The sequence below is a fragment of the Panthera pardus genome, unplaced genomic scaffold (assembly GCF_024362965.1).
Source record: "Panthera pardus isolate Hobbes unplaced genomic scaffold, ASM2436296v1 HiC_scaffold_10, whole genome shotgun sequence".
NCBI classification, from domain to species: domain Eukaryota; kingdom Metazoa; phylum Chordata; class Mammalia; order Carnivora; family Felidae; genus Panthera; species Panthera pardus.
The window spans coordinates 28,972,915-28,987,961 of NW_026526655.1; the positions used below are offsets into that span (position 1 = coordinate 28,972,915).

The 15,047-nt window shown below is 45.8% G+C and overlaps 1 protein-coding gene across 2 annotated transcripts in view; it reads left to right on the forward strand.

Moving 5' to 3' along the window:
- Nucleotides 1-6,172: 6,172 nt before the first annotated feature.
- Nucleotides 6,173-15,047, forward strand: part of KLF7 (KLF transcription factor 7) — an 86,878-nt gene continuing 78,003 nt past the window's right edge. For both annotated transcript variants that reach the window (XM_053905548.1, XM_053905552.1), the window contains exon 1: nucleotides 6,173-6,725. In XM_053905548.1, coding sequence (XP_053761523.1) covers nucleotides 6,624-6,725 — 102 coding nt within the window. In that variant the 5' untranslated portion in view covers nucleotides 6,173-6,623. The remainder of the gene's footprint in view (nucleotides 6,726-15,047) is intronic.

Consider the following 15,047-nt stretch of genomic DNA (forward strand, 5'->3'; position numbering starts at 1 on the left):
TGCCTGCTGGGGTTTCCCCATCACTGAAGCAACTGGGCCTCTCCTGGAAGGAATGTTGCAGAAGGAAGCAGTGGGTCTGTGAAGGTTGGACCAGACACTTCAATGCCTTTTCAAACTTCTAAGATATAATACTACCAACATTGGTAATGTGTCTGCTTGCAATTCTATTTTCAACATATGCACTCTGCTTAATATATGTTCAATGACCAAACGCTTTGCCTACTGTACGACAAATGACTGAATGTTTTGCATCATATATTTTATTATTTTTTTAATGTTTATTTATTTTTGAGAGACAGAGACAGACAGACAGACAGAGCATGAGTAGGGGAGGGGCAGAGAGGGAAACACAATCTGAAACAGGCTCCAGGCTCTGAGCTGTCAGCACAGAGCCCAACGCGGAGCTTGAACTCACACACTGTGAGATCATGACCTGAGCCGAAGTTGGTCGCTTGACCCACTGAGCCACTCAGGTGCCACGCATCATATTTGTTGAATAACTAATTGAATTTATGTGATGGTTTTGTTCTTCATTAGAGGATACTGATGCTTGTAAGTGCTGGTAGCTTAAGCTGGAAAAGTGACTACAAGGGTGCCTGGGTGGCTCAGTCAGTTAAGCATTTGACTTTGGCTCGGGTCATGATCTCGCGGTCCGTGAGTTCGAGCCCCGCGGCAGGCTCTGTGCTGACAGCTCAGAGCCTGGAGCCCGCTTCAGATTCTGTGTCTCTGGCTCCCTCTGCCCCTCCCCCACTTGCACTCTGTCTCTCTGTCTCTCTCAAAAATAAACATTAAAAAAAAGTGACTGCAGATATTAATCACCACAGGAATAATGCACTACAGGTCATAATAACATTAAATGTTCAATTCTAAGGTCTGGGTAGGACATTCCTGACAGTAAACTTTTAAAGAAATTTTTGAATGCCTTACCTTTATCACTCCGGTAGGTCAATTTTTGTTAAGCAAAAGACTACTTGAGTCAGAGCAACATGCCCATCACCAGCAATGCACCTTTATCCTGTTTGTATGACCTAATACAATGAAGAATTCAACATTCAGGGTTGGCTTTAACATTTCATGAAAAAAAAACAACATTTTGTTTTTTATTAAACTATAACGTACCCGAAGAATTCTGACAAGCGATAGCAATATTGGCATGTTTTCTGGAGATCAGCAAACTATCTGCCAAGAGTTTTTGGTTAATTCGTTAAGACCAAGATTTCTTTCCTTCCTTCCTCCCTCTGTCCTTTCCCTCCCTCTCTCCCTCCCTCCCTCCCTCCCTTCCTTCCTTCCTTCCTTCCTTCCTTCCTTCCTTCCTTCCTTTTTTTAGCTCATCGTGTCCAGAAACCTCAACATGTCAGAGTGTCAAAACTGAACACATCCAGGGAGCCAGGCCCATGCTAACTATACTCCCAGAAAACACAATTATAACTAAAATGTCTTCGTATTGACAAAACAACCAAAACTGTCACGATGAGCACCGGGCTCCTGTGGTTGTAGCCAGTACATTCTTTCCCTGCAGGTAGAACAAGGGGGAAACCAAATTATGAGCAGATAGCAAGTACAGAATGAAAACAGAAGGTGATGTCTATCGGTGACGAGTATTTTTTCCAGGACATGAGAGCCTGATTAAGGTGCTATTTTTTTTCAAGGATGAAACAACTCTTTGGTTATATGTATATACATATGTCATTCGCTCTATGACACATACGGACAAATACTTTTTCTTCCAGGTTCGAACCGTGTCTCTCAGTCTTGTTTACTAACCTCCACCTCCTCTGACATGCTTATTTTCTGTGATATCATCAAAACATGCTCCCTAAGTTCACACGTTCTTTCATTGTAGTGAGACTGTGAAGGGAAGGGAAGGGAAGCAAAAATCCTAGGTATGTGGAAATATTTATTAATGACATGGCCACCTATAAATGAGTTCCCCATTCAAACATCTTTTGAACACAAGGCTCCCCTCCTCTACTCCCCATGGTGGTAAACATTTGTAATCCAATGCAAATAAATTTAGTTCTATTGCGAAGTGAAATTGCAAATCTTGCGAAAGGTATAAGGTTTCGTGATGTCAATGAAAGTGAAATTGGTAGAGCAAGTGGCAAGTGAGGGTCTGCAAAGTTAAACAGACAACTGAAGGTAAAATCAACAGGGATGATGACTATGTTGATGCTTTAAAAGAAGAGAAGACGATACTTCGAATATCACAAAATTAATTGAGATCCTGGGGAAAACTGATGAAGCCCTCGAACATTTTAATAAAATGACCCTCCTTTTGATTATGGCATAAAAGTCAAAAATGAACTAAAGCATGTTTGTAAGGTTCTTCACATTTGGCCAAAAAAAATTAAGCCAACAGTAATCTTGATTTATTGTTTATTCATCCTAAAATTAGCATAGTGGTACTTACAACATAAATTTTGTTCAATAAAAGATAGAGTAAACATATTCTAATAACGTCGACTTTTATTTTCAGGTGAAGTCTACTTTTCACCAACTGCTCTGAGATTTGGCCCCTGCTTTAAGTAGATTTATTTTTAGGAGGCTTTACCAGCGCTAATCACACAAGGCTAATAAGGACTTCCTATACTAACGAACGAGACTTTTCTAGTAGAAACAGTCTGATGTCTTGGTTGCGTCTATTTACATATCAAATTTTTACTATGTTGTTCATAAAACGTCCTCAATTCTTAGTTTTGTGGGGCGGGGGAGGCAAACATTATTTACTCTTAGGTGTTTCCTACGGGATAACTTCCAAAGGGTGATATTATTGAAAGTAGTATCAGTGTCTCCTAAGGCAACGTGTGTAGAGGTCACAGACTCTGGAGTCATCTTGGAATCAGACCTATATTTGAATCGGCTTGTACCACCTAACAGACATATGGTAATGGGCAAATTACGTACCCTCTCTGAACTTGCATACCTTCATCTGTGAAAATGGAGCAGGGACAGCTCCCTCACAAGATCGTGGTGAAGATCGGATGAGAACATGTCTAAAATGCCTGATACAGAGAGGGCATTCAATATATGGTGCTTAGAGTGGTGATGTTTATTTTTGGTTTGTTTGACCGCCAAAGTTCCCTTGTGATCTTAATTTGTTGATTATTCTGTACATTCAGATTCTTTGTATGTGTTTTGCGATGTGACACTAGGGTCTCTAGGCTATAAAAAGTAGCTTTTTGAAATGTGACTTTAGGAGTGCCTTGTGGCATAAATCTCTTAGAATGAATTCTAAAATATTCCATAAAGCTTTGAAGAAAGTCATAATGAGGTCTTTCAGATTGACACTGCGAGATTTTGGTTGAGTTCTGTAAGTTGGACGGTTGATATTTACAAGGAGAAAAACCTCAAAGGAAGCCCCCCTTCTCCACACCGAAGCATTTTTGTAAACAAATCTTGACTTAAAACAAGAAACTTAAGTCTTTCACCGCACACAGACCCCCAGGCAAAGCAAAGTCTTGAAAGTCAGATGCTCCTGGATTTGAACCTCTGCTCAGTTCCTTCTCAGTTGTGTGACCTTGACCAACTATTTCTAAGCCTGTGTATTTTCATCTATAAAGTTGGAGATACAAAAATACTTCCGTCAGGTTGTTGTGAGGATGAAATGAAGAATTGCATATAAAAATCGTTTGTGTGCCCATACAGCCTGGCATACTGAAAGTGTTTAACTCGTTAACTATTATCTGTGTAATCTTTGAACTCACAGGTTAACAAGAATGTCATATTTTGTTCAAAAATGGCAAGAGGGTAATGCACAAAACAGAAATGAAGTTCACTTGAGTTCAGACATCAAATTACATGCTTTGGCCTTGCCTTGCCTTTTGCTTCTTGAGTTTCTCTGTGTCTAAGTTCTTTTCCTTCCCCTATTTACTGGAGAACTTGTTTTCTGCCTCAGGGCTTTTCAATGGTCTCCTCCCCATCCCCCCACACAATAGGAACATTACATTCGTAATACTTATTACAAATTGGCAAGGGGCTTATACCGCTCCTCTTAGTCTCTAAGACTTTGGTATGTCCCTTCCCACCACCCCTCCATGGGTCTCATTAGTTCAGATATCTTATTTGGTCTACTTAGCCAAAGCCAGGAGATACTGATGGCTAACATTTAGCATCTACCTAATGGCACCAGATACTATGCTAGGTGAGTTGCAAACCTTACTTTGATTCTTCACAACATCCAGGCGAGGCAGATACCATTATTTCTATTTCTGAGATGGGTAATCAGAGGGTCTGAGCTAGGAAGCTCAGTCACAGGGCCAAGTAAGCAGCAGCACCAGTGACCGTAAGGATCAAGTTAACGCATTAACTGGGATGTGATGGCTCTAAGTGGTTTTCTACTTCTGGGAAAGGCCCATCTGGCCTTTCAAAGAGAGGCCTTCATGAGAAGTATGGCCTGTGCTAACACATATGTGTGCTATCATGATATCATCTTATTCATGTAGCCGTTTAACCTTTCTGTACCATCATTCCCCTAGCACTACTAATGTGTATATGCCTTATACTAAATGCACTAAGATCCTTGCACGACTTATATACACTCCAGTAGCTCTGCCAATTATTCTCCTACAACGGATGCTGTAGGTCTAACCAACAGAACTCCAGACATCACAAAGCAAATAAATTAGACTTTCCTCAAGCCCAGTAATTTGTTTAATTTCCCCTGGCAAGAACTAAATTTCAAATTATGCTCGTTCTATAAAGCAGAATCTAACAAATATTATGATATGGAGTCCCACAGAGTCAGAAGGAGAGAAGGGCGATTAAGGTGGATGGGTTTCTTTTCTTAGGAGTAAAATTAAGTTTCTCATCTGAAGAAGTACCGAATTCTGCAGTCGTTCCAAAGGTGTAGGCTTGGCTCATGGTACATTTTAGGGAAACGTGAATCACACTGACCACGGAAGGTCAAGCAAACAACTGGTCGACCCCAGAAACGTGCGTGTGCAGGGTCTGCATCTAAGAGAGGAGTATCTCTGGATATTTCTACGTGCCAATTCCAGAGCCGGATCCGGTTCCGACTCTTCACCACCGCAGCTCGCTAGACACCTCTCTCCCTAAGCCACATGGGGAGACACAGAAGCTGCCTGCGCCCCGCGTCGGTCCGGGCGCCTTCCATTCGGACTCCCACTCCCGCGAAATGTCCCCTTTCGATCAACGCTAACTGGGCGTCTGCCTCCCGACGCGGACCCCGCGTGGGGTCCCAGCGAGGGGGAGGACGGCTGGCGGCGCGCACCGGGGCGGGGACTGCGTGCGGGGGGCGGGCGCCGGTCGTTGTCTCCGCGCCGCTCCCCTTTGTTCGGTTCCATTGTGTGCCACTTCCTCCTCGGGCGCTTCTTCCTGCGCCCTGGCAGCCTGTGGGCAATTTGTGAAAGGGCTTTGGGGGCCTTTTTCTTTCTTTCTCGGTTTATTTTTTAGTGAGCCCCCCCCTTCCCCCCCCCTTTGCACGCCTCTCCCTCGCGGCTCTCCGCCCCCGGGTCCCGGAGCCAGGCGGAGTGGGAAGTGTCACTGCCTCCTCCCCCACCCCCCGACGGCAGCTCCGCCGGGCTCCCGCCCCGCTCCTCCTCCAGGAGGCATCCTAACCCCGCATTCTGGACTTTCACCTCCTGACCGGCCGCGTCACCGCCAGGATGGCGACACGCGACCCCGCCCCTCCGAGGGGCGCAGGCTCCCGGCGCCCGGGGCTCCGCCAGGCACCGAAGCGAAGGTCGGAGGCCGGCGCGCGGCCCAAGCCCGGCCGCCTCGGCGTCCCGGGAGCCGGCGCGAGTGTCACCGCGGCCCTCCCCGTCCCTCGCGCTCGCGCTCCCCGGCCGCCGCGCGGCCGCCTCAGCCCCCTTATATAGCCCTCTAAAAATAGCTCGCCTCGCACCGCCTTGTAAGGCAGCAGGGAGATCCGCAGCCCGCCAATCCGCGCTCGCCGCCAGAGCCAAGCCCCGCCCCGGACCCCGCTCCGCGCTCCCCATTGGTCCTCAGTGACTTCATGAGCCCCCTGTTTACCTTACATGGTCACACGCGGCCTAATGGACGCCCTCCTCCGAGATCCCACGGCTGCGCGGAGAGCCAGGCGGAGGGGGGGAGTTTGGGGAGGGGGAAGAGCAGGAGGAGGAGAAAAGGAGGGGGGAGAGACTACAAACTAGCAAGGATGGGGTGGGGGGTGGGGAGGGAAGGGACGGGGGGGGAGAGAAGCGATCGCGAGAAAAAAAAAATGCAACCTCCCAAAATAAAGAGCAAAGATTGCATTAGGAGCGAACAGCGCTGCAGAAATAGATGGCAGCTTCGTGTCAGTGAGTTTGCATCCCCCTTCCTGATCCACGAGCTGGAGTGATTAGAGCCCTGGAAGGGAATTGTTACTCCCGTGGAGAAGTCCCCTTTTCCTGGCAGCGGTCTGCACTTGTACACGCTGGATGCCTCTCTCCATCCACCCCACTCACTCTCTCCTCTCTCACCTCCTCTCTTCCTCTCTCCTGCATTGATTTTTTTTTCCTTTTTAGTTGACTGAAACAAAACAAAACAAAAGGGCCACTGGATGTCTGCCTTCTTGGGGGGTGAGCCAGACAGACTGACAAACAAACAGACCCAACTGTGTTCGGGGGAGGGTTTCTCCTCCCGTTTTGCCCGGCAGCAGCAGCATGGACGTGTTGGCTAGTTATAGTATATTCCAGGAGCTACAACTTGTCCACGACACCGGCTACTTCTCAGCTTTGCCATCCCTGGAGGAGACCTGGCAGCAGGTGAATGATTTAAATTACTTGTGTAAATCGTGTGGTGGCGGCGGAGGCGCAGGGGCTGCGTTGGTGTGGGCTCGGGGTTGAATTTTTTGTTTGTTTGTTTTATTCCCCCCACCCTTTTTTGGCTGTTTGTTGGTTAAAATGTTTTCGGAAACAGTCATCTGCGCTTACCTCTCCACCCACCCTCTAACCCCTTAGCGTGCTGAGCTGAGCAGCCGGTCTGAGCTGCCTGCGTTTCAGTCACCAACACACATCCTTGCGCACACGTTGTCGGGCTCACTGTCCCCAGCACAGACCTGCGTAACTTCTGGGGTTCGGAGGAACCGGGTGGAAAGGTGGTTTGGGGCTCGATGAGCCATTAATGCCAGGATACCGCGTCCCTACATGCTCGAGCTCTACCTGCTTGGTACCTTAAATCGGGTTCAGTTCTTTCAACTGGTGCTGACGACCGTCAGATGGGGGTCAGGAGGTAGGAGCATAGCCGAGTGTTTTCTCAGTAATTAGCCAGTGTCAAGACAAGAGAGAAACTTGATTTTGAGATTGAGGAGGTGGGCAGAGGGCAGAGGAGCCCAGTGACAAAAGCTATTCCAGGATATCTAGGAGGAGCACGGGAAGATGTATCTACCTAACGCTGACCATGCATTGTAGGTTTCCCCAGTGCGATGCCTCTGTATGTGTCCCTGTTTCTCTTTTTTGTTTGGGGTCCCTCCCTAGTTAGACAGCACAACCTCTGACAAAGGGTGGTATGTGCTTCCGTGCCTCTGACTTTGTCTTAGAGGACTAGTTAAGAAACTCCTATGATGCTGAAGGGCACCGATGCCAAGTTGGCTAGGCGTCCCACTGAGGGCAAAGTGGGTCTGGTGACAAGTTCACCGGGCTTTGTGAAGTGGAATAAAGAAAGTGCTGGTCAGTGGAAAGTGCTAGATCTGCTGCGGAAACAGTGGTTTTCTCAGCATGGATTAGGAGCTGCTGAAGGGACACTCTGCAGGAAAGATGGTGGGTGGGGGGCGGGGGGTTGGGGTATCCTTTAAAAATACTACACTGTGCCCCATGGAACGTCCAAGAACACAGGCTGGGTTTGCACATCGGAAGTGTGAACTCGCACAGTCCATCCTGGAGAAACCAGCCTGCCCTTGGGGAAGACCGAGAGAGGCTCGGTGTGTGGCTGCTCATGTAACTTCGCTCCATGACAGCAGCTTGTTAAGGCTAATGAACGGCTGAATTTCTCCTGCCAGGATCCAAAGCGGGATTTGCCAGCTCGAGGCTGGGAAGTAACAGTTGCCGCTTTCGCGGGTGAGGTTTGGCTTTTGGTGTAGGGTGAAGAGGGGCAAAGCCGATCCTCTGACTGTACCTTTGTTACTAGTTACTGTTCTCCCCTGGTTAGAGGCTGTGAGTTTTCCTCCAGGTACCGGCCCCTGTGTCCACATGTATGTTGCTGCCCAGGGATGCTGGCAGATACACTCGACTTTGTCTCTCAGTGCGCACATAGTTCATACGTTTTTAGCGCAAGGCATTTCTTCAGTGCATCCTTCCTCCGCCCCCCCCCCCATCCTTAATGAGACTGTCTCATGAAGGGTCTCGCTAGATCTTTTCCTCCTTTTATTTCACATGCTAATCAAGCCAAAATGTGGCCAGAATTTCATTTTCCGAAATAGCCTCCATTTCACATTGTCAGCCCACTGGTGTCAAACCGGTTGCGTATTAACGACTGTCTAGACAGGTTAGGGTAGGGAATCTGTTGATTTAGTCAGCCTGCCCAAGGCAGCCCTTGTTTGTGACTAACTGTTAAGCAGTGTTGGAGGGAAGAAAGTTGGCTTTATTTGTTACAGCGTTCCCTCCTGATGAATCACACAACTTTGTTTTGGTTCAAGTTTTCACAGTAGTAAAGCCTGCTTCGGGGGAAGGCCGCTCCAGAGGAAACCTGCTTTTCTAGATCTGGTTTAGAGCGTCCAGGAGAAAGTCTGGATATGTAAAGAAGCATCACTGGTTTGATAATTCGGGAAGTGTTAGATCTATTGTTTCCTCAGAAGCCTTCTCTGCTTTTCCTTCCCCCTCCTCTCTCTATCCATCTCCACTCACCTCCTTCAAGGAACCTCTAGCTTAGTTTCTACCGCAGGCCAAGGAATATCACCCCCCCCCCCACCACCACACACACACCTCCCTCCTTACTTCTTGCCTTAACCCTCTCCAACTGGCAGCTACTCTTACCTTAAGACCCTTTGCCAAGCTGTTTGAGAAGCATGCTCATAGTCTATGCCGAAACATAAGTTGTGGGGAAGCACTACTAAATAAGATATCACTCCAAGGACCTTTCTGCCCTGCTCTCTATAGTCACAACTGCTCTCTTTAAAGGTGACTATGACTCTAAGTTCATGCTGATGACAAAACCTCCAACCTCCATCTCTTCCTTCCTCCCTCTCCTTGGCCCTCCCCTCCCCCACCCTTTGCTGCTTCTGTGTGTAAGGAGAGGGGGATGGTTACATGCAACTGCTGGGGCCAAATCAACCATCAGATGGTGAAATTTTGAGACTCCTTTGCTCAAAATGGCTTAAGAAGGTTGTTGCAAAGAACCCCAGGCAGGAGGAAGTTTCCTGATGCTCTGGGGTAATCAGATTTTAGAGGTCAAATGGGGAGCAATTATTAGATGTTCTCTGCAAGTGAACAGTGTACCTGGGCTTGAGATGAACGAAATACAGAGATTCTAATAATCTGATTTGGTTTGTAGAGAAAGAGTGGCTTGGATGATAAACCCAAGAACATCTGTGCCTTTGAAAATTAAAGATGGACTATTTGGGGATGTTATTTTAAACTGGGGTCTGGGATCATCGTCCTGCTTAACCGTCAGTGAGCTTGGGATGGTCCTGCTGTCACAGGGGTCGTCATTTTGACATTGGGCTTTCAGGCAGTGATGTCTATAGCAACATACAGCTCCAGCTCTGAACATCATTGCCGGTGTAATTTTAAAATCCAGATGGACATCCTACATTAACAGCTCTCCATTCCCCGGCTCTGACTGCATACTTAAGCACTTGGCCCAAGTAACATCATCTCTGCCTGTCATATAACTGTAAATTACACTGTGCTTCTGTGGTCTATTATTTTATGGAATTCAGCTGACGCACAACTCTTAAGGCTACTAGCCTTAAGTTCTTTGGAAACTTGCAGGAAATTTTCCAAGAGCTGTCTGAGCAAAAGCAGGAAAAAGTCAAAGGTAGGACAGAAGCTGGAGTAGCGTATAGGGTACCACTTGCTGATGGATAAAGGGAAACACATTCATGAGTTTTGTTGCCAATAGAAATCATGATTTTTCTGGACCCGCTGTTGCCTTGGAAAATAAAAAGGATTTGATATGATACACTTGGTTATTTTTCTCCGAGAAGCTACAAAGACTTTGAGAATCTGGATATATTTTCCATACCTCGCCTGCTCTTTCAGGAGTGCAGGTCAAGTAATGAAGTTCTAAGTTGTTATTTGCACTTAGCTTTGCTTCATGTCATTGAGGAGCGTGGTATGTTTGCTTGAAAACTCTTATGGAATTATGCTTGTCATTAATGCTGATTCATAATTGGCAGATGGGGTCAGTTTCAGGCCTCCTTTTTGCTCAGAGAAAATTTTCCACTGCTACTGGAAACAAATAAATAAATCATAGAACATTCCTCCCTCCTCCCCCCATTCCCCCATTGTTTTAAACTAATGGCACTTTAGTAAGAACTAAAGTGTCCCCATAACACTGCAGTTTCATCTTGGTTTCAGGCACCCTGTAACGCTTGTTACAAGGGCTTTTGATACGAGGCATCTCTAGGGGACAACCTACAAAAATGGTTGCCTTCCAAGAACAGCCTCATGATACCAGGGATGGGATTTGTTCTCTGAGCTACATTGCTGCTTCCTCTTTTTGGTGCTCTGGCCTGTGCACTGCCTTCTACAGGCCTGAGCGGCCAGGTGCTGTCTCAGCCGGAAAGACAAAGCAAACTGTAGGGTCCCTGCATCTGTAGGTTTGCCTCTGTCCCCAATTTGCAGAAAACCTTGTCATGAATTAGAATTTCTTGGCAACAGCACCACCCAGGGAAATTTGTAGACACAAAGGAGCCTAGCTAACCACACTGAAAGGATAAACTAGCTGGCTTTTTTGCCTTTTTGTATGTTATGTGGGTGCTCTTTAGTTACCATCAATCTATTTTTTTTTTTAATTTGAAATAATGACTTGGGAGAGGAAAAAAAAAAAAAAAGGAAAAGAAAACTGTCCTGTAATTCAGATTTTCTTCATAAGGATGCAGTCACTAAGTAAATGTAGCTTTACAAATGAAAGCACATGTGTATGCAATCAATCACACACTTAGCCTTTCTTTAATAGATTCTTTCCATGTTCTTTTTAATGGAGACATCTTTGTGTCGATTTAGGGGTCACGAACGCGATCATTCCATCTACCTGTTTGTAGTTTAGTATGTTAAAGTGAGTGGATGCTACATGGCAGATATTCTTATTACCTCTGTCTTCCGTGGGGGGATAAAGGAAGTGGTGACTTCTTTGTTCTCCATGCAACTCCCACCACCACCCCCCCCACCCTGAGGAGAATGTGATGTTGGGGTCCAATCCATTTAAAGGGCAGAGCAGAAGATGCACTGTGACAGCCTCACCCTGAAATGATTTATGTGTGGGTATGTCAGAGACCTTCAGTGTTCAGATGTGGTTCTTCCTCTCTTCCAGCCCATTTTAAATATAAATGCCAGTGGGGGCTCTTTGCCTCTCCACTTAAATGGGACTAGTTTAGAGAGGGTCCTAATGGGGCTTTTAGTAGCCACTCTTATAAATCTTCAGATTCTTCTCCCTTCAGAGAATTCCTGTATTTTAACTTTTTGAGTCCAAGAAGGCATTGCAGTCTTCTTTAATCACTCTGTGCCCGTTGGGCAAAGGAAAATACAGTTTACTCTGGCCAGCCCCAACTGGCTCGTGTTGATCGAATGGCTGACGCCCCCTATCTCTGCAGTTTGTAGTAGTGGGCAAGGAGTTCTTTATCTCCTATGCTGGACCCTGTGACTGGTGAACGCAGACTACTCTGTGATTCTGTTCACTCAGTACGTTAGTTAGCATGTATGTTGGAATTAGGATTTGCTGAAAGTTTAGGACAGCTCCCCGATTTAACCTGAGTGGTGCCAGGAGAGTGAGGGGTGGAGATTTGGTCTCTGCAAAGAAATCCCTTTGTTTTCCTGAATCATCTGAATGCTTCCTTAGCATAAACAAGTAGAAACATTTTAACCCAAACTGCTGAATCTTAACAAGTACAGAGATTAGGAAGCTCTACAACTACTAATGGCTTAAAATCTGTGGAACGATTTGCAGTACCTAATCATGAGCATTTCATGTAACGTGGGCAACTTAAGAAACACCCCTCTACCCTGTTACATCGTGTGCTCGCCCTAGAGCATCCACCTGAGAAACTGTCCTTTCCCAGTTTAGTGTAAGAGTTCCCCAAATAAATGAAGCATTGCCTTTACCAGGATATGCTTTCACTTAAACACGGTCATGATCGTGTTCCTTCCCCTTCCTTGCCTTTATCTGTTGCTGCTCATTTGGAGGGTTATTTCTACCATCTTGACTCCTTTTTGTTTTCCTCCCTTGGTATTTTGGCGTGCCGGAGAACTTGCTAAGCGTCCTGCTAAGGGTGTTGTGTCCATTTCTCCCTGCAATAGAGCAGCTTCTAGCTGTCCTCGCCACCACAGGCGTCGTAACGTTGGTATCACAGCCAAGAGCCCGCAGCAGTCTTGGTTAGGGGTCCAGTATCAGCCTGCTTGAGGTGTGGGTGACTTCTGATTTCATGGCGATACCATTCCTTATTGAGCTGGTGAATGCAGTCGGTCACACCTTGTGAGATTCTCTTTGTTTATTTATATTAAAATGTGGAAAATATATCACAGTAAAGACTTAGTCCCTTCTTAATGCTGGTTAGGTGCAAAGAGACTCTTGGGGTGATGCAGAGTTGACTTGGATATAAGCTTGTGAGTGAAGGTTACACTGCAGGTACTTTTTACTACATATCTGCCCTCTAAGCTGGACTCCCAGTAGGGGAAAGTCAACATGTTCAAAATTCAGTAGTACAGAATCAGAACATAACTGCCAGAAAAAGAAATTGTAAGTCTTGTGAGTTTTTGAGTACTGCCCTATGCCTATCTGTGTTTCCCCACTTTGCTACAACCTTGTTCATAAAGTGTGCCTTAGATTTACTACTTCCTGTTGCTTTTTTAGCTAATGGCCTGTCGGGGCTGGTGGCCCTTGTAGGGCAGATGAGTATACAGTGTGAATACACATGTCCATAATGGCCAGGAAACAGCATCCATGTCTGTGTCATTCGGAAATGATTAGAGGTAATTAAAATAATTAATGTAGAGCCACATGCGGTATCTATTTCTGAATTTGGGTTTATTGACATTCCCTGAGGGTCCATATTGAAAGTCAGGCCCCAGGCCTCGTACCAAACCTAGGAACATAGAATCTTGGAATTTCAAATCCTGAAAAGGGTCTTGGGTTCTTCAGTTCAAAGACTGTAGTGTTGGACCAAGTGGTTGTTAAAGCAGATGAGGCATTGAACCCTCCAAGGTCATACACCTGTGGTTAACAGTGCTGGTGGTTCCAGGGCTCAGGACCCTTTTGGATGCCCACATCAGTTTGCTTGCTTTTTGTTACACTGTCTGAATATAATTTGAGTCACTTCTCATTTTTTCTTCCTCTCTCTTTTCCTCTCTCCCCTTTAAGGGAACAAGAAAATGCCCTTTTTACTTAGAACAGTACTAGTACATGGAATTTTGGAATTATCTGGGGCCTAAACCAAGCTCTTGGTTTTCTTGGCTAAGGCTTATGTGTATGATTTAATCCCTTTTCCACTTTTAATAATGTGTGCTAACCTGGAAAATGTACACTGTCCTGAAGAAAATGAACAAAAGCCCCCAATTATATGTGTAGGTTTGTTTACAAAAGGACTGTCACTTAAATGATAACACGTAGAGTGGGAGTAAGGAGGGTGTAGGATGTAGGCAGTAGGGGGGTTGGATGGACCATAGAACTGGGGTTTTATGTCAAAAGCATCGAATGTTCAATGGCTTCGTCGCTGACACCAGGCCAACAAAGGGACTGAACAAAACTGCAACAGCAATCATGTGCCAATTCAGGAAAAAAAAATTTGAAGTGTTTCTAAGTTTCTAGAGCAGGTTGGATGGGCAGTGAGGTTGTAATGTTCTACAGATTTAAACAACAACAACAGCAAAATACTCCATATTGGGATAAGCAGTTGGGAAGAAAGTCAACTTCTGTAACCTTTCAGAATGTCCTCTTGGGGCTGGTGGATGAAGCAGGCTTGATTCCACATGGCCATCCTGAGCAAAGGAAATGAAGGGTGCTCTTTGCCTCTGTGCCTGATGATTTTTTCCCTTCTCAACCCAATCTTGGGATACTCTCTGTGGGAACGCATCTCACTGATGTTAGAAGTCACAGTTTTCTCTCTAAAGGGGACTTCTTTATTTCCTCAAAGCTGTGACCTCCATCTCCAACTCCAGATATGTTCTTGAATTTCAGTCCCCACTTTTGGATTGAAAACATGGGACTGACAATAAATCCCTTAGGGGTTGTCCCAGGATCATCCCAGTTGAATGTGTTCCAAAGCTTGAACTCAGCAACTTCTTTTCCCCTCTTCCTGGCTGCCCAGTTTCTTTTTTGAGATGACCTTCTTTTTTGTGGTCTAGGTTTGAAAGCTCTAGTCATCTTTGGCTCCTCTCTTCCCTCGAATCCAATCAGGTGGAAAATCCCACTGATTTGGCCCCTGACATACTACACCGTGCTCTTCAACTTCCTGCTCCCTCTGCCATTGCCCCAGAGCGGCCCCTTGCATTTCCCCTGGACTGACTTTCTACCTCCATCACCATGATTTCAAGCTGTCGATGGCTCTTTCTCTCTTGCACATATGATGAGGCCAAACTTCAAGGACTTAGGATATTCTAAGATGTTCCAGTTCCCGGCCTGGGTAATAGTCACATTTCCCCCTCTTGAGTGCAGTAAATGCCATCCAAACTGGATGACTGTGCCTTTCCTGCTTCTGTCTTTATTTCTGTCATTTCCTTTAGCCTTTTTCTTCTTCCTCCCTCTTCCCTTCTGATTCTGTTTGTCCAAATTCTACCCATCCTTTAAGTTTCAGATGGTTGCCACATCTTCCAGGACACTCCTTTCCCTTCCCTTGGCCGATAGTAATTGCTACTATTTGTACGCTCTTGTGTAGAGCTTTTTAATTTTTCATGATGCTTTTTAGTTTTGTCTTATAGTACAATTTTCCTTTCTTT